Below are 22,656 nucleotides of genomic sequence, written 5' to 3'. Positions count from 1 at the left end.
TGGTGAGAGAATTCCACTCGAAAGCCGAGGTTACTTGTTCGTCTCCCTGTCAGATACATATTTTTAACTGCCAGGAAGAATAACTGTTTTGAAACACACTGCCTGAAGACAACGGTCAGGTATCTAGAAAAAGGTGAGGAAACTAAAAAAGACTTCAGGGGATCTGAGGGTATGTGATGAAACCACAGTGATTACAGAGACAAATCAGATTTATAAGAAATTGGCAGTGCCATCCCATGTATCATTGTGACGTTGCAACCCGTCTACGCTCGATCCAAACACTGATTCGGTTGGGAAGGTCGGCAAAAGGCCATTGTATCCTTTTCTCAGGCAAGCTTTCTTAGATCTTTTGTAACAGATCCTTGGTATCTTCGATACTGACTCTGGAACAGAGTTAACATACGAGCTGGTCTAATACATCTTCCATCGGGAATAGTTCTGGGGCTCTTGCTGGCTGCAGAATTCCTCAAAATCAAGCAAACAGTCCATAGACACGCATATGGCACTTGAGGACGAGAATTGTTCTGCTGAAGAAAGAAAAAAAACTGTAGGGTAACACATGAGGACTACGGAATTGCGTGACGTTTCGTTGCGCCATCAAGATTTCCCACGATCACTAAGAGCCCGATGACGCGAAGAGAAACACTGCTCTGCCCTCCAAAACATTGTAACAATTCGTCGACGATGGTCATCTGTGCGAGTCCAGAACTACGATACACAAGTGAATACAATATGACGCCCACCATGATCACTCCAAGCATCCCAGTCAACAAACAACTACAAACGAATCTATTCGTGTTGTGGTGTTACGAGAAGGCAACACCTGGGCGGTGATTCCCTGGTTGAGGTGCTGCTAGTTTCCGACTAATAGTGCAAGATGACACATAATGTTCCAGGGAGTACATAACCTGTTCCCTGAAGGCAGACGCTGATGTGAGGGAGTTACGATGTGCTTCGTGTACAATGCGGCGTTCCTGGCTTCTGTAGGCCAGACATTATCGACGGTAACCTCGACGACGACCATGTCTGCCGTCATGTTCCCATGTAGTGAGATTTCGAGATACTATCACCTCAAAATGCCCCTCTACACAGGACATAACACGACTCGACTCGAACAGTTGACCCAATATGTGGCTCATTTCAAATTGGATCAGGTGCCAATAACGCTGTCTAATAAAAACACGTGCCGTCTCCGTATCCTTCACAGTGATTATTCAAAACCTGAGGGTGTCAAGCTCTTTATATACCCAACTCGGCATGGTAAGAGTACTAAACAAGAACAACACTAGCTCGCTCTGGTGGAATTTCTGCCTGACACAGGAAATTGCTACTCTAATTAATTATACACCAGTGTGAAGCACCGGATTTCAGTGCCCAACTGGCACAATATTTCGGTAGACGATCACGTTGCCATATTCGGATGCACTGACGAATTGTATGCCTCGGAGCTGGCGCTGGACTTATGTCTCCTCCCCCCCTCCCTCCCCTCCTCTCCTAGTAAAGGACACCGTGTCCGTTTTCCGAATTCTGCGTGTCAGAGAACTAACACTTGTTTGGTAGGCTTGTGGTGGTATGTGGCATTAGAAATCTAGGCACAGCTATGTAATTCGCTTAAATAGTGGACCACTGATTTGAGTTTGCTGTAATGGCGCCCGATAGCGATCCTGATGGGTTCCATAATATTTAAATCAGGTGATTTTGGTCGCCGAGAGATCAACGTGAGATCACTATAACGCTCCTCAAGATCCCTGAAGCATGGTTCTGGCGCCGAGACACGAACAATTATGCTGCTGAAATACGACATCGTCGTCGGGGAATACATCAATCACGTAGGGTTACCTGTGCTTCGCTGCTGTCAGTACGTTTTCAATTACCAAGACAGGTCCCAAGGAAGCGCAGAAGAATGTCTGCCATAGGTCATTGCTGCTCCCAACAGCCTGTGTCCGTGGTGCGCAGCACGTTTAGAGCCATCGTTCACCTCGATGATTGACTTTGTGGAGACGACCATCGACATATTGTAGCAAAGACCTGACTCATCCGACACCTGCTTTCTATGTGGCGCTCACATTCCGCAAGTACCAGGGTTATCGCCTGCTAGTTAGACAGCCAGCTACACCCGCCAGCTCCTATCTTGTATGATGAGGGGCCCTGTAGTCTGCAGGTTGACAGAGACTGTTCCGTCAGTGGAGGCGCGCCTATTTGGTAAAACATCCACACCACGTCTCCGTACGAATTATCGCCTGCCTCGGTTTGGTCTTGAACCTGTCCTGGAGAGTGGTGGCGTCTTTCAGCCCGAATTAGACGAGCGCTCTGTTAGTTCAGAGAAAAGTCTCCGTGCCGGCGCTGGCTTAACGGTGGGGTAGGAGGTCCAAAAAACCTCAGGCGTGGTGGGGATGTTTTGGACTTTGCGACAGCAATAAGGAATCCACTTTTACACTAGTATGGCCAGTGTAGCGGGCTGTGTGTAGCCTTCTTTAGAAACTGCATCTCCATTGGAATTTTCTGAAGAATCCTTAGATACTGCTGCAGAACTGATGTTTTCGTGTTTATTAGTGGAGGACTGCGCTACTGTTACTACGCATGCGGGCGCGCGACGTACTTTGTACGGATGTAGCTTTATCAAACAACGAAAAATTAAACCTATATTATATGGACTAAATCACTGTTTAATTAAACAACAATAAAGTACCCAGTATCGTTCTGGAAATATTCCCCAGGTTGTGCCTCTGAAATATCCTTTCTTCCAGGAGTGCCAGTTCTGCAAGGCTCGCAGAAGAGCTTCGGTGAAGTTTGGAAGGTAGGAGACGAGTTACTGGCACAATTGAAGCTGTGAGGATGGGTCGTGAGTCGTGCTGGGGTAGCTCAGATGGTAGAGCTCGCCGCGAGGCAAAGATCTCTAGTTCGAGTCTTTGTTTGGCACACAGTTTTAATCTGCCAGGAAGTGCCACTAATAATGTAAACTTTAATTACATCAGATTGTTGCTGCGTCCAAGTGTTACTCCATAGTAATGGCCCATACGAAAGAATAAACACCGTAGCTGGAACTGATACCAACCACCAGCTTATTCGATTACTAATTATCTCATGAAAGCTGCCTCATTGTGGGATTGTGCTTCTGGCTTGGAACCTGGGTCATTTTTTCTTGCACGTATCGCAAGTTTTCCTCATCCAGTTCGTTGCCTGGGTCAGAATGTATGGCATGGGGCCAGCCATGCTTAGCGTTCTGGATATGAGATGCATACAGACGTATATCTAATATCTCATCCAGAGGCGGGATGTTTCCCTTGATCGACGGTCGAATAGTGACCGTCCCGTGCCCGCTCACTCACAACTGACGATATCGTTGGGTCAACGTTTGAACACGTAGAAGTGATCTGCTGCCGAGGTCCATCTTCAACAATGTACGATGAACGGTTTGCTCCGAAACGCTGGTGCGGGCACCAATGTTGTGCCCTTTCGGCAGAGATGCCACAGATCACCCTCTATCCTACTTTACAGAGTAGATAAGCCTCCGAACCCGATGTTCTGTGATGAGCCATGGACGTCCAATTATGTAGCGGCTAGTGGTAGTTTGACTGTACTTCTGCCACTTTCCGTAGATGCTTACCACAGTAGCACGTGCACATTAGAACAGTTTCGCCATTTTCGAGATACTTGTCCGCAGTCTCTTCTGAATAATGATCTACCCTTTGTCAGATTCACTAATCTCAAGGGATTTCCTCATTTGCGGTAAAAAAAAAAGAATAGTTCAAATGGCTCTGAGCACTTAACTGCTGTGGTCATCAGTCCGCTAGAACTTAGAACTACTTAAACCTAACTAACCTAAGGACATCAGACACATCCATGCCCGAGGCAGGATTCGAACCTGCGACCGTAGCAGTCGCGCCATTTGCGGTCCATATCTTCTCTAGTCAGAACCTCCTTCCGTATCTATTCCGCTCAACTGCTTTCGTTACCGCATCATGTGCCCGTAACGACACCAGGCCGCATCCAATGTCGCGGTGGCAGTGGTGCAATGTTTTGGCTCATGAGCGTGTTTCGTATTCAGCTACGCCAGGAGAATTTGAAGAATCACATTTGTCTACCCCCCGATGGTGGGCACCTATAAGAAAATAATACTGATAGTCGGCCATTGCGTTTGGATGCTTTACTTATTTTTGTCAAACGAGATACTTATGATTATTTAGGAAAGAATTAGGTTTTACATGTAGCGGTTTTAATGCTTTCGAGTGATTTTATATGTGAGTATCGCTGCTAAGGCCGCAGTTATGTGGCGCTGTTCCAGTGACGGTCTTCCAGGAGAGCTCGTTCCTGCTGGTGTACTCTCTGCTGGGCTGGGGGGTGCCCGTGCTGATGACCGCAGCCTGGGCCGCCACCACCGCGGTCATGTTCGGAGGCTCCAACAGGTGAGGCCTCGTCTTCAGAAAAGTGGTTCAAATGGCTCTGAGCACTATGGGACTTCTGAGGGCATCAGTCTCCTAGACTTAGAACTACTTAAACCTAACTAACCTTTGGACATCACACACATCCATGCCCGAGGGAGGATTCGAATCTGCGACCGTAGCAGCAGCGCGGTTCCGGACTGAAGTACCTATAACAGCTCGGCCACAGCGGCCGGGCCTTGTCTTCAATGCCATCATCATCATCATCATCATCATCATCATCATTGTCATGATCATAATTATCATCGTCATCATCATTTTCATCATCATCATCATTGTCATCATCATTGTCGTCATCTGCTAACTGCACTCCTCCTTATATGGCGTACAATGGTAATTATCCCAGATTGTGCACAATTCCAGGTTAATGTCGATTCAATGTTGGATCCACTGCTTTTGGTACTTGAAAACTTTTCTCTAGATTTCCGAACCGCAGAATATTACAATACAAACTCAGTGACCAAAAGTCACAGGGTTTGTTGTCCTGCATGTAGATATGTCGCGAATGGTGCGGTTAGGTCTGTGTGTTGACACAGTATCTGTGCAGTCTGTAACAGAAAGGTGTGTCGCAAACAAGGCAGCACTGCTTCTGTTACTCTTACGGTTGAGACAACCACATCCGTGAATTTATTGGGCTCGCTTGATTAGGTCTAATGCAGCCTCAGGGGACTAACATATATTACATGTAGAGCTTCCTTACATGGTTGTTCTTCATCATTCACTTACCTCCCCTCGCCCTTAAATATGGGTCAGTTATTCGATATTATATTAGTACGAAACTTTCAATCTTCGATTTAAAGGCCGCAAAACAGAAAACAAATGAGAGCGATGTTCATTCTCAAAAATAAATCGATTGTCGGTTCGAAATAAAGCTCCTCTTACTAGGATTGTCATTTTATCTGGAAGCAAAAACAAAACACTCAACTTCGATAAATGTACTAAGTTTGCCGCAGTAACAGTATGACGGTATATGTGAGAAGTGGTTTTGAAGAGAAATGAAAAATATTTATCTTTTATATGTGCTATGTAGCCGTCCAGAAACGTTTTTTGACAATTTAACCTTAGGTCATTTGACTATGAATGGTTACAGTAGTAAAACTATTCAACGTAGCACTTCCTTATAACTTCCATCTGTAGCCTGCCACATATGGGTTACAGACGTTACGTCGGGCGCATGTGAGTACTCTGCAAACCATCCGGAATCGTATTCCAATTTTCTCAACTACCCTCTGGAAAAAAAATGGACAAGTTACATCGGCCAAAAGTTGAATGCCATTTACAGGCGTTTCCCACTCCATTTGGCTGCCTGGTACAGCTACCGTATATATATTATCTTTGAATAAAAGTGTCTTACTTGCTAAAATATTACTTTAAAGAACTTCCCGACTTTGCAGGGCTCCATCAGATTGTTATGGACTAGCTCAGCACCTGCTGCTTAGCTCACGTAGTCTATATGGTTTGCATAGATTTTTTTTCCTTTAGTCAGATTTTGAAGTTATTCACAAATTGCAACACCTTCTAAACTTTTAACGCTAATTAAGGTCGTAGAAGCATGGTCTTTTTCAAATTTAATTTCTTACCAAAAAGAGATTCTTGTAACTGGAGCTCAACGTTATTGTTAAGCATACCTTTTGCGTTCTTGTGGTGACATTTCCATAAGAATTTCCATCCTTTTAAGAAATATTTCCTTATATCGAACCGAAAAGTGAAATATCATTTTCCCTAGATTAACTTTAACATGTAAATAAATATTTTCTTAACAATTTTCACCCCCTATTTCACCCCGTCTGAGGTTAAATTTACAACAAAGAAGCCAAATACTAGCTTCGGTAGATTTAGCTTTGAAAATGTCTCGTGATGAAATAATTTCATAGCGCTTTTCATTCCCTATTTCACTCCTTTACGTGGCTAATATCCGAAAGCACTGAAACATGTATTTTTTGTTATTTCTGATAGAGAAGTGAAATACCTGTTTTCATATACGTAGCTCTAGAAATGCTTTAGTAGTTCATTAATAACGATTCATTTCCAAAACGACTTTCACCCGCTATTTAAACCTTAAGTGGGTGAATTTCCAAAAATGCTGGAACACGTATATTTTTTTAATTTTTGATTGAGTAACCAAACACTAGTTTCCGTAATTCTATCTCTGAAATTTGCTTAATAGCGACATATTTTCAAAAAAACTCTTATCCCCTATTTCATCTCCTTGGGAGTGGAATATCGAACTATCCCTTCTTAAACGATGCCTACACTGTAATTTCCGAATCCACTCCAAATTTCAAACTTCTGTCCTTAGGTGTTTGGGTTGCGAGATGGTGAGTCAGTGAATCACTCTGGCCCTATTTCACTCCCATAGAGGCTGCATTTTCACAAACAGTGAAACGGGTATTTTGTTTATTTGTAACCGAGAAACCAATTACCTATTTTCATAGATGTAGCTTTAAAAATACTTCAGTAGACATTTAATAATAATTTAGTTTCAAAAACCGTTCAACCTCTGTTTCACCCACACAGGGTCAAATTTCCAAAAATGCTGTACAACGTGTTTCTTTATTTCTGAACGACAAAGTAAATACGTTTTCCTAGATCTGCCCTCAAAACTGCCCTAATACTAACAGTTTTGAAAAACATTTCATCCCCTATTTCAAGCACATGGGGATGGAATTTCAAAAAACCTCAGTCAGTTGGGACTTTTCCCTTTATACATAGAGACTGAAAGAACTATTATGCTGTGGAATAAGCACACGTCCAGATCAAGCTAACCTGGGTATCTGCCTCCGATACAGTAATGACGGCAGGTGAAGTTGTGTAACGAGAGGACAACATTTACATATTTGCAAGCATCTTGCTTCACTAAACATAGCACAGTGAAAACCACCTATGACAGATTCTTTTATTTAAAAACAAAATATGTATTAGGTGCTGTGAGATATGGTTTCACTGTGTGTCTCTTTTCTAGATGTTGGTGGGGATACAATTTAACACCGTACTTTTGGATACTGGAGGGTCCGCGGTTGGGAGTTATCCTGGTGAGTACATAATATTAACTTAGGCGTTCCTTTATAAACCACAAATTCATTAAAACACTTACTACCCCTAGTACTTTTGCTTTCATATTATACTAACTTGTTTCTCATATGAAACAATGGTGAAATCCGTATATAGATGTTATTTCACTTGAGTAATATTGGAAACTCTTGCTTAGTCAAGCTACATTTAACGTCTGGCAACAAAAATTCAAACTTTACACAGTGTGGGATTACGAAGAACTTAACGTAGGGAAGATAAGTAGCAGAAAAGTGACTTTCTAAACACTCCAATACGATTACTTTGAAAAACATTTCTAAAATCAGCAGTTAGGAATTTCTTAAATATTGTAGTATTAATTCAGCATTTTTTTTAGTAAAAAAATATACAGACGTGTTCCATCAGGTATTTCCACTGCATTCCTCCACTAAACTGTCTCCTGACAGAGAATGGATTTGATTTGACAAACAGCACAGTGATCTGTATCCGGAAATACATTTATGCGTAAAAGCTAGGTCGTTACTCATTTCTGGAAATCATTATTTCGAAGACAGATGCTCGTTCAAAGTGTTAGTACGATACTTGTCATTATTTTGAACCCAGGCGTATAAGTTTCAAGGGGCAGATGACTCTATTATTATGGTATATCCTTCAATTTTGAACAATATCTCATGCACTGTGACGTACTCTACCATGGATCAGACCAAGATGTGGTGAGTTGCGTACCTCTACGATCAAAGAGACGTACAGCTGGCGCAGCCTCAACGGAAGGGTATTTGTGGAGACACCAGACAAACCTGTGGTCCCTGAAAGAGAGCAGTGTTTTCAGCAGCTGCAGGGGCAACAGGCAGAAATTTCATCCATATACGCACCTCTGCTCTATGGCTTAATGATGATGGCATCCCCTTGGATATAATGTTTCTGAGGTAACGTAATTCCCCATTCGGATCTCCGGACGGGGACTACCTAAAAGGACGATGTCATTAGGAAAAGAGAAACTGGCACTGAAAAGTTCGGAACATTTAACGTTAGGCCCCTTAATCCGGTCCGTAGGTTAGAGAATTTAAAAGGGGAATCAATAGGTTGAAATTAAATATAGTGGAAGTTAGTGAAGTTTGATGACAGAATGGACAGCAGTTCTCGTGAACTGAGTGCTCGGATATAAATACAAAATCTAACGGTGTCTCGGCGCAGGTAGGCTAATACTGAATGTTGTTGTTGTTGTGGTCTTCAGTCCTGAAACTGGTTTGATGCAGCTCTCCATGCTACTCTATCCTGTGCAAGCTTCTACATCTCCCAGTACCTACTGCTACATACATCCTTCTGAATCTGCTTAGTGTATTCATCTCTTGGTCTCCCTCTACGATTTTTACCCTCCACGCTGTCCTCCAATGCTAAATTTGTGATCCCTTGATGCCTCAGGACATGTCCTATCAACCTATCCATTCTTCTAGTCAAGTTGTGCCACAAACTTCTCTTCTCCCCAATTCTATACAAAACCTCCTCATTAGTTACGTGATGTACCCACATAATCAACATTCTTCTGTAACACCACATTTCGAAAGCTTCGTTTCTCTTTTTGTCCAAACTATGTATTGTCCATTTTCACTTCCATACGCGGCTACACTCCATACGAATACCTTTTAAATCAATACTCGATGTTAAAAAATTTCTCTTCTTCAGAAACGTTTTCCTTGCCATTGCCAGTCTACATTTTATATCCTCTCTAAATCGACCATCATAATTTATTTTTCTCCCCAAATAGCAAAACTCATTTACTACTTTAAGTGACTCATTTCCTAATCTAATTCTCTCAGCATCACCCGACTTAATTCGACTACATTCCGTTATCCTCGTTTTGCTTTTGTTGATGTTCATCTTATATCCTCCTTTCAAGACACTGTCTATTCCATTCAACTACTCTTCCAAGTCCTTTGCTGTCTCTGACAGAATTACAATGTCATCGGCGAACCTCAAAGTTTTTATTTCTTCTCCCTGGATTTTAATACCTACTCCGAATTTTTCTTTTGTTTCCTTTACTGCTTGCTCAATATACAGATTGAATAACATCGGGGAGAGGCTAGAACCCTGTCTTACTCCCTTCCCAACCACTGCTTCCCTTTCATGTCCCTCGACTCTTATAACTGCCATCTGGTTTCTGTACAAATTGTAAATAGCCTTTCGCTCCCTGTATTTTACCCCTGCCACCTTTAGAATTTGCAAGAGAGTATTCCAGTCAATATTGTGAAAAGCTTTGTCTAAGTGTACAAATGCTAGAAATATAGGTTTGTCTTTCCTTAATCTTTCTTCTTAGATAAGTCGTAAGGTCAGTATTGCCTCACGTGTTCCAACATTTCTACGGAATCCAAACTGATCTTCCCCGAGGTCGGCTTCTACCAGTTTTTCCATTCGTCTGTAAGTAATTCGCGTTACTATTTTGCATCTATGGTTTATTAAACTGTCAACACCTCCTTTCTTTGGAATTGGAATTCTTAAATTCTTCTCGAAGTCTGGGGGCATTTCGCCTTTCTCGTACATCTTGCTCACCAGATGGTAGAGTTTTTTCAGAACTGGCACTCCCAAGGCCGTCAGTAGTTCTAATGGTATGTTGTCTACTCCCGGCGTCTTAATTCGAATCAGGTCTTTCAGTGCTGTGTCAAACTCTTCGCGCAGTGTCGTATCTCCCATATCATCTTCTTCTACATCCTCTTCCATTTCCATAATATTGTCCTCAAGTACATCGCCCTTGTATAGACCCTCAATCTACTCCAGCCACCTTTCTGCTTTCCCTTCTTTGCTCAGAACTGGGTTTCCATCTGAGCTCTTGATACTCATACATGTGGCTCTCTTTTCTCCAAAGGTCTCTTTAATTTTCCTGTAGGCTGTATCTATCTTACCCCTAGTGAGATAAGCCTCAACATCTTTACATTTGTCCTCTAGCCAGGCCTGCTTAGCCATTTTGCACTTCCTGTCGATCTCATTTTTGAGACGTTTGTATTCCTTTTTGGCTGCTTCATTTACTGCATTTTTATATTTTCTCCTTTTATCAGTTAAATTCAATATTTCTTCTGTTACCCAAGGATTCCTACTAGACCTCGTCTTTTTGCCTACTGTCTTCACTACTTCATCCATCACAGCTACCCATTCGCCTTCTACTGTATTTCTTTCCCCCATTCCTGTCAATTGTTCCCTTATGCTCTCCCTGAAACTCTAGAGTTTTAATCTACAGTTCATAAACAATAGATTGTGGTCAGAGTTCACATCTGCCCCTGGAAATGTCTTACAATTTGAAACCTGGTTCCTAAATCTCTGTCTTACCATTATATAATCTATCTGATACCTTTTTGTATCTCCAGGATTCTTCCATGTATACAACCTTCTTTTATGATTCTTGAACCAAGTGTTAGCTATGATTAAGTTATGCTCTGTGCAAAATTCTACCAGACGGCTTCCTCTTTCATTTCTTAGCCCTATCCATATTGACCTACTATGTTTCCTTCTCTTCCTTTTCCTACTGTCGAATTCCAATCACCCATGACTATTAAATTTTCGCCTCCCTTCACTACCTGAATAATTTCTTTTATCCCATCATACCTTTCATCAATTTCTTCGTCATCTGCAGAGCTAGTTGGCATATAAACTTGAACTACTGTACTAGGCATGGGCTTCGTGTCTATCTTGGCCACTATAATTCCTTGACTGTACTGTTTGTAGTAGCTTACACGCACTCCTATTTTTTTATTCATTATTAAACCTACTCCTGCATTACCCCTATTTGATTTTGTATTTATAACCCTGTATACACCTGACCAGAAGTTTTGTTCATCCTGCCACCGAACTTCACTAATTCCCACTATATCTAACTTTATCCATTTCCCTTTTTAAATTTTCTAACCTACCTGCCCCATTAAGGGATCTGACGTTCCACGCTCTGATCCGTAGAATGCCAGTTTTCTTTCTCCTGATAACGACGTCCTCTTGCGTAGTCCCCGCCTGGAGATCCGAATGGGGGCTATTTTACCTTCGGAATATTTTACCCAAGAGGACGCCAGCATCATTTAACCATACAGTAAAGCTGCATGCCCTCGGGAAGAATTACGGCTGTAGTTTCCCCTTGCTTTCAGCCGTTCACAATACCACAACAGCAAGGTCGTTTTGGTTAGTGTTACAAGGACAGATCAGTCAATCATCCAGACTGTTGCCCCTGCAAGTACTGAAAAGGCTGCTGCCCCTCTTCAGGAACTGAATAAAAAATAAAAATGGATTGTGAAAGCGTTATCATATCCAAGGAAGACACGAGACCAGCACCCACTTCAATAGCGAAAGTTGTATGTGCCTGTTGGCTCTGCAAGTGATGAGATGAAGTAAATAATCAAGATAAACTAGATGAAAATTTCATTGTGATTCGAAATCGATAGGGGGCAAGGGAAGAGAAGGAATGGTAGTGGGAGAACTAGGGGAAAGAAAGGATAGCGTAAGTAGACGGGTAGAATTTTGCACATAAAGTATTTACTCATTGCCAACACTTGCCTCACAGAAGGTTTTCTAGGCGGCATATACAGGAAGACACCAGGTTTCAGATGCGTTATATGAAGATAAGAGATAAATTTCATAACCCGATCATATAAGAAGCAGTCAAAGAAAAACGAGACAGATGAAAAAGCCGTATAAATTGTTTCTTATTTCAAAAGGAATCGCTTCTGAGGGAGAAGACGGTCAGTGCTTAATGAAAAATTGTTTGCTGCTGCCTACGGAACTATGATTCTACCCCCGCGTGCCCCGTCGGAAGGAAATCGACGACCGCGACTGTCTTGTTTAAGGGCCCCAAAATATGGAAATATCATTGTGAAAGGTCGGGACACTATGAAGGATGTGTAACGGTTTCCCAGAGACACTTCTAAAAGTATCCGCTACAACACTGCCAAAAATGGTTCAAATGGCTCTGAGCACTATGGGACTTAACTTATGTGGTCACCAGTCCCCTAGAACTTAGAACTACCTAAACCTAACTAACCTAAGTACATCACACACATCCATGCAGGATTAGAACCTGCGACCGTAGCGGTCACGCGGTTCCAGACTGTAGCGCCTAGAACCGCTCAGCGACCCTGGCCGACTACAACACTGCCAACACATGGGCTCGCCCACATGTGTATAGAAAAGAATATGTCTGTATGGATATAAAGCGCTTGCCTGGCATTAGTGCGCAAAGAATGGATGGCTGAAAGGCGGGCGGGATATATACTAGTCAAACGAACATGAAGATAATATTATAGAAACGGAATACTAAGGAGATGCTATCCTGAGTGAAAGTGAAGAAGAATTACATGATCTTCGGAATGAAATGAATCGTCTAGTGTGTACAAAATATGGATAGAGAATAAATCGGAGAAAGACGAAAGTAATGAGTAGTAGCAGAAATGAGGGCAAAGAGCAACTTAACATCAGGATTCGTGGTCACGAAGTAAATGAGGTTAAGGAATTCTGCTACCTAGGCAGCAAAATAACACATGACGGATGGAAAAAGGAGGATATCAAAAGCAGCCTAGCACTGGAGAAAAGGGCATTCCTGGCCAAGACAAGTCTACTGCCCTCAAACATAGGCCTTAATTTGAGGAAGAAACTTATGAGAATATAAATTTGAAGCATAGCATTGTATGGTAGTGAAACATGGACTGTGGGTAAACTGGAACAGAAGAGAATCGAAGCATTTGAGATGTGGTGCCAGAGACAAATGTTGAAAATTTGGTGGACTGATAATGTAAGGAATGAGGAGGTTCTGCACAGAATCGGATAGGAAACGAATATGTGGATACCACTGGCAAGGAGAAGGGACAGTATTGTAGGACATGAGTTAAGACATCAGGGACTGTCTTCTGTGCTACTAGAGGGAGCTGCAGAGGAGGGCAAAAACCGTCGAGGAAGACAGTGCCTGGAATACATCCAGCAGATTATTGATGACGTAGATTGCAAGTGCTACTTTTGAAAGGAAGAGGTTGGCACAGGAAAGAAATTCGTGGCGGACCGCATCAAAACAGTCGGAAGACTGATGACTCAAAAAAAAAAAAAAAATAGTTGGTGAAGGTAACGTGAGAGGTATAAGGCACTGAAACCCTTAAGTCGATACACGTCCTCTGGAGTAGACAACGTCCTCTCAGAATTATTGAGATACTCAAGAGAGCCAACTGTGTCAAAACTACTTCGCCTGGTGTGCAAGATATATGAGGCAGACGAATCACCGATAGACTTAAATTAGTACGTAGTAATATCGATTCAGAAAACGACAGGCGATGACAGGTGGGAATATTTCAGGATCACAAGTAATAGTTCGAAAATAATAGCATGCCTTGTCTATACAGTAAAGAAAACTGTGATAGAAACTGACGTTTTGGGAGATTGGTTTTGTTGTAGAGAAGTATGGGAACACGCCAGACAATACTTAGCCTACAGCGCATCGTAGAAAATAGAATGGATGAAGACAAGTACACATTTATAGCATCTGTCGATTTAAAGATAGTTTTTTCCAAAAATAAATGGAGTATATTCTTTCATATTATGAAAGTGGAAGGAATAAAGCAATGTGAGCGAAAGATAACCAGCAACTTCTACAGAAATCAGACAGCGATTATAAATGTTGGAGAAATGATAGGGAATCAGTAGATGAGGAGAAAGTGGTAAGAGTTGTGACGTATCCTAGGTCTGATTCTGTGCGTACAATGGACAAGCAGTAAAAGAAAATAATGAGAAATTATGAAAGGTAATCAAAGCGCAAGCACAAGAAATACAAATTTTGTAGTCTGGCCATAACTTAATTCTACCAGAGACGGCAAAGAACTTGCAGGATCAGTGGACCGGAATGGATAATTTCTAGACAAATTTTATAAGATGATTATGCATAAAAATTGATTAAGAGTAACGGAATGTAGTCGAATAAAATCAAGTGATCCTGAGGGAATTACATTGGGAAACGAGACACTAAACGGAGTCGATGAATTATGCTATCAGGAAAACAAACAACTATGGTTGAAGTAGAGAGCAAATAAAACGCAGACTAACAACCACAAGAAAAATATTTCTGAAAACAGAAATTTCATAACATCGAATACAAATATAGATCTAAGATGTCGTTTCTGAAGGTATTTGTATGAATCTACCCATGTAAAGAAGCGATACGTGATCAATAAATCGTTCACCAGAAAATTTTTGATGGGAAGATCGAAGAACTGATTAGGAGGTAGTGAATGTAACTGGAGACAATAGAAATTTATGGCTCTTCTTGATTAAAGGATGAAATCTGTTGACTGGACACTCCCTGAGGCATCAGTGAATCGTCAGTGTGGTAATGGAATGAAGTATGTGGAGTAAAAATTGTACAGGGGGACCAAGGCTTGAATTAAGTGAACAGATATAAATAAATGTGCTTTGCAGTAGTTATGCAGAGATGAATAGGCTTGAGCAAGATAGACGAGCGTGGAGAGTTTTAAGCCAGTCCTCCGACAGAAGAAACCAAATCAAACAGCGTTTTGCCCTTCCCCATCGCAACCCAGCTATCGTCCTGGTTGTGATACTACTGACGATGCGATGGGACTCCACATCATGTTCCAATTGTATGATGTCTGAGGCTTTGGTATGTAACCACACTTACTTGCGGTTCAGCTGCTTATGCCACAAATAGTAGAGCGCGTTGTGCGATTGCTAACTTGAATCCCAAAACTTTGCACATAGTTTCCTCCGGATTATGTAAGCAACAATAAGAACAGATGACGTTGAGTCTTAAGAATTATCGATGCTACTTGAATGTTACTTTGTTTACTGTCCCTTATGAGGATCGTATATTCGGGATGACTGACACTGAAAAGGATCCGGTTAGCCTGCAAGTACTTTTTGGCTTCCGTATACAGCCTGCCTCTACTGCTTCTGTATAAAGCTATGCATTCGTAAAAGATATTTTATTACATAATTTTTAAAGAGTGAATGTAGACTAACAAAGCAGCCAAGTTCTTTCATACTATACTAAATCAAACATTAGCTTTCAGGGATCGAAACGATATGGTACAATGGTAAGCCACTACATCGCGTTTGGGAGGATGGACGTTCGTGTACCCATTCGGGCGTCCAGGTGTAGGTTTTCCTTATACCACTTGAGGCAAATGCTGGGACGCTTCCTATGGAAAGAACAAGGTTGATTTCCTTCCACATCCTTCGCAAGTCTGAGCTACTATCCGCCGCTGTTAACCCTGTGACAGATGGGGGACCTGTTTCTCATCCCTTTCCTGACTTTAGCTGTAAGAAAAAGAAAATTTTAATATACTCCCCGCCGACTGGCATTACGTGATTTTAAAAATAATAATAGCAGATTTCTTATCTGTGTCTATTGTCCTCGAAAACCAGTTTACGGACGTCAACCAAGAAACCGTTGTCTCTTAAGCCTGATTTTCACAAGCAACTAATATGACAGTAGTCGACTGCCACTCAAATGGTGTCACCGAAGTTGTATATGTAACGCCGAGATTCTAGTTTGTCAGGGATTAGCATCATTCGACTGTCAACTTGTGGTTGAATTTCGATGCATCATCGCCGTATACTGGTTTTGGTGCTAACGACTATCCAGTGAATCTGAGGGAGGAAGCAACAAGGTTTCTGGTGCCAGTACTCGTATAATTTCAGCTTCACGGTCGTTTTCAATAAACGAATATGAATATCTATTCACCAAGTACTGGGTGATCAAAAAGTCAGTATAAAGTTGAAAACCTAATAAACCACGGAATAATGGAGATAGAGAGGTAAAAATTGACGGACATGCATGGAATGACATGGGGTTTTATTAGAACTGAAAAGAAAACAAAGTACACAAAATGTCCGACAGACGGCGCTTGACAGCAAAACGTCAGTGACTGCGCATGACAATCGTATATAAAAGGAGCTGTAATGAAAGAGAGAATGGATCTCCGCCCCCCCCCCCCCCTACAATTTTATAAATCCCTTCAGATCCTTGCACGCCATGCTCTCCGCCTTGCCTAATGCATCCGTCTCCCCTCCCCCACGCGGATCCTGTATGATCTCATTCCTTGCCCCCACCTCTTCCTTTTCCTTGAAAGGATACAGACCCTGTACACCTCCCGCAAACTCGACCCTCCTCACCCGCTTGTCTCGCCCATCATCTCCCACCCCCTCCCACTGCCACGCCTGTATTCCCACGCCCACCCGGTCTCCATTTCTCCACCCTCCTTACCCTCTCCTAAGGTGGTTTCCACCAGCTCCCCCTCCCTGATGATGTCCTCCTCCCCTCCATCTATCCCTCCTATCAACTTTGATCCTTTTCGCCCCCACTTCCTGTGTCCTTTCCTTTTGGCCCCCTCCTTTCCTTCTCTTTCCTTTTCCCCCATCCCATTCCTCCGCCCCTCTTCCCCCGCGCTGTCCCCCCTTCCACCCCTCCCACTATCCCCCTTGCACATGGCATCGGGCCCCCCTCTCCCTCTCCCGTTCCCTTTCCTCCTCCTCCTCTCTTGGCAGGTCCCTGGACTCGCACACGCTCAGTGAACATTCGCCATCAGTGTCTCGCGTATGTGCCTTCGTTTGTGTTTTGTGTTCTTCGCCGTCACGCCGCCACTGTTCACGTGTGTCGTCCCCGTCATCCATGTTATGTGCGCCGTGACATCTAGTGTCAGTGATATTTCTCGTCCAGCGTGAATGGCTCCATGTTTTTTGTTGTTTAGTATCTAGTATTTTTGCCCGCCGTTTTGATTGTTTTTCTCTGTGCCTCCTATATATACTACTTTTTGTCACACTCAAGGCTGAAGAGCGGCGTACTCTGCTGCTGACAGCCCGCCTTGTATAAGGTGATAAAAATAACAATAAAAAAAGAGAGATGTTACCTGAAAAGGCGTTTTTAGTGAAGGTGTATTATCAGAATGGGGAACGTGCTAGTTCAGCATTACGATCCTATCGCCATAGGAAGAGGATTCGAACGGGTAAAGGTCGGTTGACAATTGCAGCTGAGGCGAGAATGATTTCGAAGTTCGAAGCCACGGGTTGTTTAGACGATAGACCCCATAGTGGCCGAGCTAGCACAAGGCGTAGTGCTGCTGAGGCAGTTCAGGAAGAAATGGAAACTGTAGTGGGTTCGTCTATGAACGGGGAATTCAGCGCTCGTGCAGTAGCACGTCGCACCGTCATTCCATACACTACTGTTTGGTTGGCACTGAGGCGTACCCTCCGATGCTATCCGTACAAAATCCATCGGCATAATGAACTGTTTCCTGGAGATTTAGTGAAGCGGAGGGCATTTGCAGTGATGGAAGATGACGATTTGTTGAGTAACGTGTTGCGGACAGACGAAGTTCATTTCACGCTCCGAGGGTCTGTCAACGCTCACAACTGTAGAATTTGGGCTATCGAAAATCCTAGAACTGTCGTGAAAACTCCATTGCACAACGAGAAAGTCACGGTATGGGTTGGATTTACCACATCTACCGTTATCGGCCCTTTTTTCTTCGAGGAAATGCGTGATTCTAGTTTTGTAAGTGCTATCGTGACGGGTGAGAGGTACGCCGATATGTTACAGAATCACATCATCCCCAGCCTGGCTGATAAACACCTGCTGGAGCGTAGGATGTTTATGCAGAATGGCGCTCCACCCTATATTGCTAGACGCGTGAAAGAACTCTTGCGCGCGTAGTTTGGTAATGATCATGTGCTCAACCGCCACTTTCGTCATGCTAGGCCTCCCAGGTCCCCAGACCTCAGTCCGTGCCATTATTGGCTTTGGGATTACCTGAAGTGTACCGTGATCGACCGACATCTCCAGGGATGCTGAAAGACAACATCCGACGCCAGTGTCTCACCATAACTCCGGACATGCTTTACAGTGCTGTTTACAACATTATTCCTCGACCACAGCTATTGTTGAGGAATGATGGTGGACATATTGAGCACTTCCTGTAAAGAACATCATCTTTGCTTTGTCTTAATTTGTTATGCTAATTATTGCTATTCTGATCAGATGAAGTGCCATGTGTAAGACATTTCTTGAACTTTTTTATTTTTTTGGGGGTTTAATGCAACGCCACGTCATTCCAAGCATGTGTGTCAATTTGCACCTCTCTATCTACATTATTCCGTGATTTATTCAGTTTTTAAATTTATACTGGCTTTTTGATCACCCTGTATATTACTGTATCTTTTACTGCTCTTACACAGAGAGTAGCTAGAAAATTTGAAAGAGGACGTTCTACGTAGTGTAGAAGAGAACCCAACGCTGAGTATTTGAGACATTGTGTATGCCATGGGCTCACGTAGGGCACAAAAGTCAGAACTCGTTGTCTCCACTGTGTGCGTACTGTGAAGCAAGAGACTTTAAACTGATCCGATCTCCAAACTTATTTCACATTAAAATTGTATAATCCAAACATAGGTTCCTTATTAAAGCTTTATCTACTAAGTCCCCTCTCCAACCTCTATAAGCGAGTAATAGCAATTGTGAAACACATTCCATTCTGGAAAGGTGACATGGAATCGCCAGATGTTGAATATGTTACTTGTAGTGGCATTCAAGGTAGTACTGCCTCCACGCTGCTTGAAAATGATTAACGAACAGAGACATTGTTGGACAGGAATAATTACAGACAGTTATGGACGAAATGAAACACAGTACGTACGTAATAGAGATGGAGTGGTATGTGATTCTTCCCACCGTATTCGTTGATCAAAGAGTCCACTGGAGTACTGCCGCTTCGTAGTGTCCAATGCGCGTTCGTCAGGGCGTCTCCTGGCCAACCCTTAAAATCACCATGCCAAAAATCGTTAAACAAGCTACGCTCCACCGACACACAAGAAAAAGAAGAACAAGATGCTCTTTTAAGTACGGCTTAGTTACCTGGTAACTGTCTGTTACACTGTTCGGTTAACCTTTCCTCCTGTTGCTGACTCAGACCGTACAACTGAATAATCCATTATGTCGCCCGAGTACCAATGTGATATCCTTGTCGAAGCAGAGTCAAAGAGCACTCTATGTGCACCATTACAGAACATAACGACTGACATAAACTTGGCACAAACTCCCGTTTTATATATTATGGAGATTTACTAATTACGTTTCAGGTCACTGCGGATCGAAGTTACGATCGAGGGAAATTTAGTTTTGACGTACCGGTATGTAATCCCTAAATGCCATGTTTGGTAATATCGTAAATCAGTGCGGGCATTATTACGCACCAGTTGGCGAAAATGTGTGATTTATATAATGTAACATGCTTTGGGACTTCATTATCCCATTTTCAAATACCTTGTTTTAAAGAAAATGCCAAAATGCGGTGCTCCGCACCCGAAACATGTTGTGTTAAATAAATCGCACATTTTATACAGCTGGTGCGAAACACTCTCCGTGCTAATATCGACATACAATTGTACTATTGCTTCAGAATAGATACTAAAAAGTATCAACATATCAGCACAAACTTGATCTGACGCTTCATTTTTAATTTTCACATGTTACTATACACACAGTATCTTGTATATTCGGCACAACTATTAAAATATTAAATACAAAATACAGACATAAGTAGGAAAATTCTTAATTTCAAACACGTGACTCGATAAAAAGGAACTGTCTCCTAAGATTACGACACAGGTCTTCCAGGTTTCTGTTGTTGAGGCACTGATCATATGCTTCTCTTTCAGAATTCGTGTCTCAAGTTGCCTTCTGTTTTCCCCATCATTCAGTTCAGTTCGTTGTGTTAATTAATTTTGTGTCATTTTTACTATAAAGGTGATAGCATTATTCTGTTTCAGGAAGTGCTCAAATCATAGAGCTGTTTTCAACCACAGATAACCATTAAAATTTTTGCTTTTCCCCAGCTGAACTTCCTCTTTCTGCTGAACATCATACGTGTGCTGGTAGTCAAGTTGAGGCAAAGTCACACGAGTGAAATAGAGCAGGTCAGGTGAGTAAAACTCTTCGGCTAGAGCTCTTCATTGGGCATTTTGATTTCTCTTCCTAGTATTAACCGAAGTGTATTTCTGTCCTTAATGTTGTTCTAACTTATAAATAGGAGTAATTTAAAGAAAAGTTGTTGGTGATCAGACATTAACCAGCCACAAATGTTTCTGTTCCTTTATTCAAAGGGTACCGTTACGTTTCGAATCGTTATGATTCATCATCAGACGGTTTTTATGGTTTCATTACATGTGGTGCGTTTTTTACAGATTATATTCGTCCAACAGAAGTGAATTCATTACCACTGCATTCTTATCAATGCACACGTAAATTTTTCTCACGTGAAAACCATCTGAAGCTGATTCATAACGATTCGAAAACGATAATGGTACCCTTTGAATAAAGGAACAGAAAATATATTTGTGGCTGGTTGCTGTCTCAGCACCACCAACATTTGTCTTTGTAAAACAGCCACAGTCTCCAATCATGTCATCATATGACAAAATTACATTAAAGAAAAGTAATAGCTGTGAACTGTTCGAGTGGAATCTAGCTGTGGAACACTAATCGGTTTCTTCAAGAATTATCTTGGTATCCACAAATGAATTGAAGGCTCTTTAATCGAATAAATGGTTGTAACTGATTATGTTGGCCTAGAATTAGTGATGAGTATACCACTCAATTCATATTTGATATCTCGAAACTGAGTGCAAAAGTTGAGGTAGAAGCTTTTATTTTCTTAACTCGTTCATATGGTTGGAAATTTAGAAAACGAAGCTTTGCCAAGAAACTTTATTTTGACTAAAGGTAAAACTGCGGACTTTTTCAGTTTTTTTTCAAAACATAAGAGGTTTTTTATCTTAGCGCTTTGGCACCTATTTACTTTTTAAAAGAGCAGAACATTTTCTACAAATTTCATCAGTACAACTTTTTTCCGCCCCGAATACCAAAGGTACAACAGTATGTAAAAAAAATAAACATTTTTACAATTTTGAGTAAAAGGCAAAATATCAAGTTTTCGAGCACTTTTATTTCAGTTTATATTTATACAGTAGACTAACATTTGAGAAGAAACTTAATCACACTACGAAGTGAATTGTGTAACATCAGAACAGCATGTAGATGCAAGAAGCTGTTGCGTCCATCGGGATGTTAAGGACTTGCGTAAGCTGCGTGACTGATTTTCAGTGCATCCCGCCTTCCCTGAAAATTACTTCTGCCATCAGCGGTGTTGTCTGAGAATTTCAATTGTCATACGTGTCCCTGAAGTTACTCCTACTTATCCTTTAATTCTTTTTCAAATTATTTGTTTAATGACACTAAGTGAAGAAGAATTAAAAGCCTTTCTGAGATATGAATTAACTCCTTACGCATTTTCTCTATTCTCAGAGAAAGGGATGCGAAAAGGAACAAAATCTACGTTTAACAACGGCTTTACTCCAGTGAAGGGTGTGATCCCAACCGCTCAGAGTAAATTTTTTGTTGTTGGTGAAGGGTACCTTTTATACACAAGAACCTGATATAGAAATGTACACTTGAAATCAGTATCTGAAAGGCTTGCTTCTCAACGTCTCATTTAGAATTCATGTCGATGTTTTATTTGATGACTATCCACGCGGGACAAAGTGATGTAGCATGAAGAGTGTTGTGGAATTTGTAGGACCACTAAACGTTCTTCAGTTGTACTCGGATCAGATGTGCTACACCATGTATCTAAGGACAAGGTTTTGTACAACAAACGAAACAAAGCTCACACTATCACAGTTCTTAATAAGAAATTTCGTGAGTGTACCATTGAGCTGGACCGAGCACAAGCAGATGCTAATGTGATGATTGTAGCGTCTGCCGTTTCACGAACCTACGATTATGGAAGCGTGGTAATACAATGAGACGATGTTGACCATCCCGAACTCAAGATAAATTTTCGAAAATCATTCAAAATATTTTTTTTGAAGCCAAAAGAGGAAGTCAAGTTGCTTTGCGGTGTTATGACAAAGTCTCATAACAATATATTCATTGTCAAAGTCACTTATATCGGTGGACTTCTCATTTGTTGCCCATGTAGGAGCTAGAATGATTCCTCATTCGCCCCTTCTCCACTTAAAACCTTAACTTGTCGCACAATGTGCCCATAACGTCAACAGGTAACATTCAGTTTCGCAGTGAGTAGTAGGCATAACTTTTTGGTCCATTAGTATGTGTGTGTGTGTGTGTGTGTGTGTGTGTGTGTGTGTGTGTGTGTGTGTGTAT

The 22,656-nt window shown here is 41.9% G+C and overlaps 1 protein-coding gene across 1 annotated transcript in view; it reads left to right on the top strand.

Moving 5' to 3' along the window:
* Window positions 1–22,656, top strand: part of LOC126335601 (PDF receptor-like) — a 383,334-nt gene that overhangs the window by 296,398 nt on the left and 64,280 nt on the right. The window contains exons 9-11 of the mRNA XM_049999054.1: window positions 4,286–4,406; window positions 7,405–7,474; window positions 20,328–20,413. Coding sequence (XP_049855011.1) covers window positions 4,286–4,406; window positions 7,405–7,474; window positions 20,328–20,413 — 277 coding nt within the window. The remainder of the gene's footprint in view (window positions 1–4,285; window positions 4,407–7,404; window positions 7,475–20,327; window positions 20,414–22,656) is intronic.

The sequence above is a fragment of the Schistocerca gregaria genome, chromosome 2 (genome assembly GCF_023897955.1).
Source record: "Schistocerca gregaria isolate iqSchGreg1 chromosome 2, iqSchGreg1.2, whole genome shotgun sequence".
Lineage (NCBI taxonomy): Eukaryota > Metazoa > Arthropoda > Insecta > Orthoptera > Acrididae > Schistocerca > Schistocerca gregaria.
The sequence above is the reverse complement of the archived record's forward strand: the minus strand, read 5'-3'. Positions and strand labels throughout refer to the sequence as shown.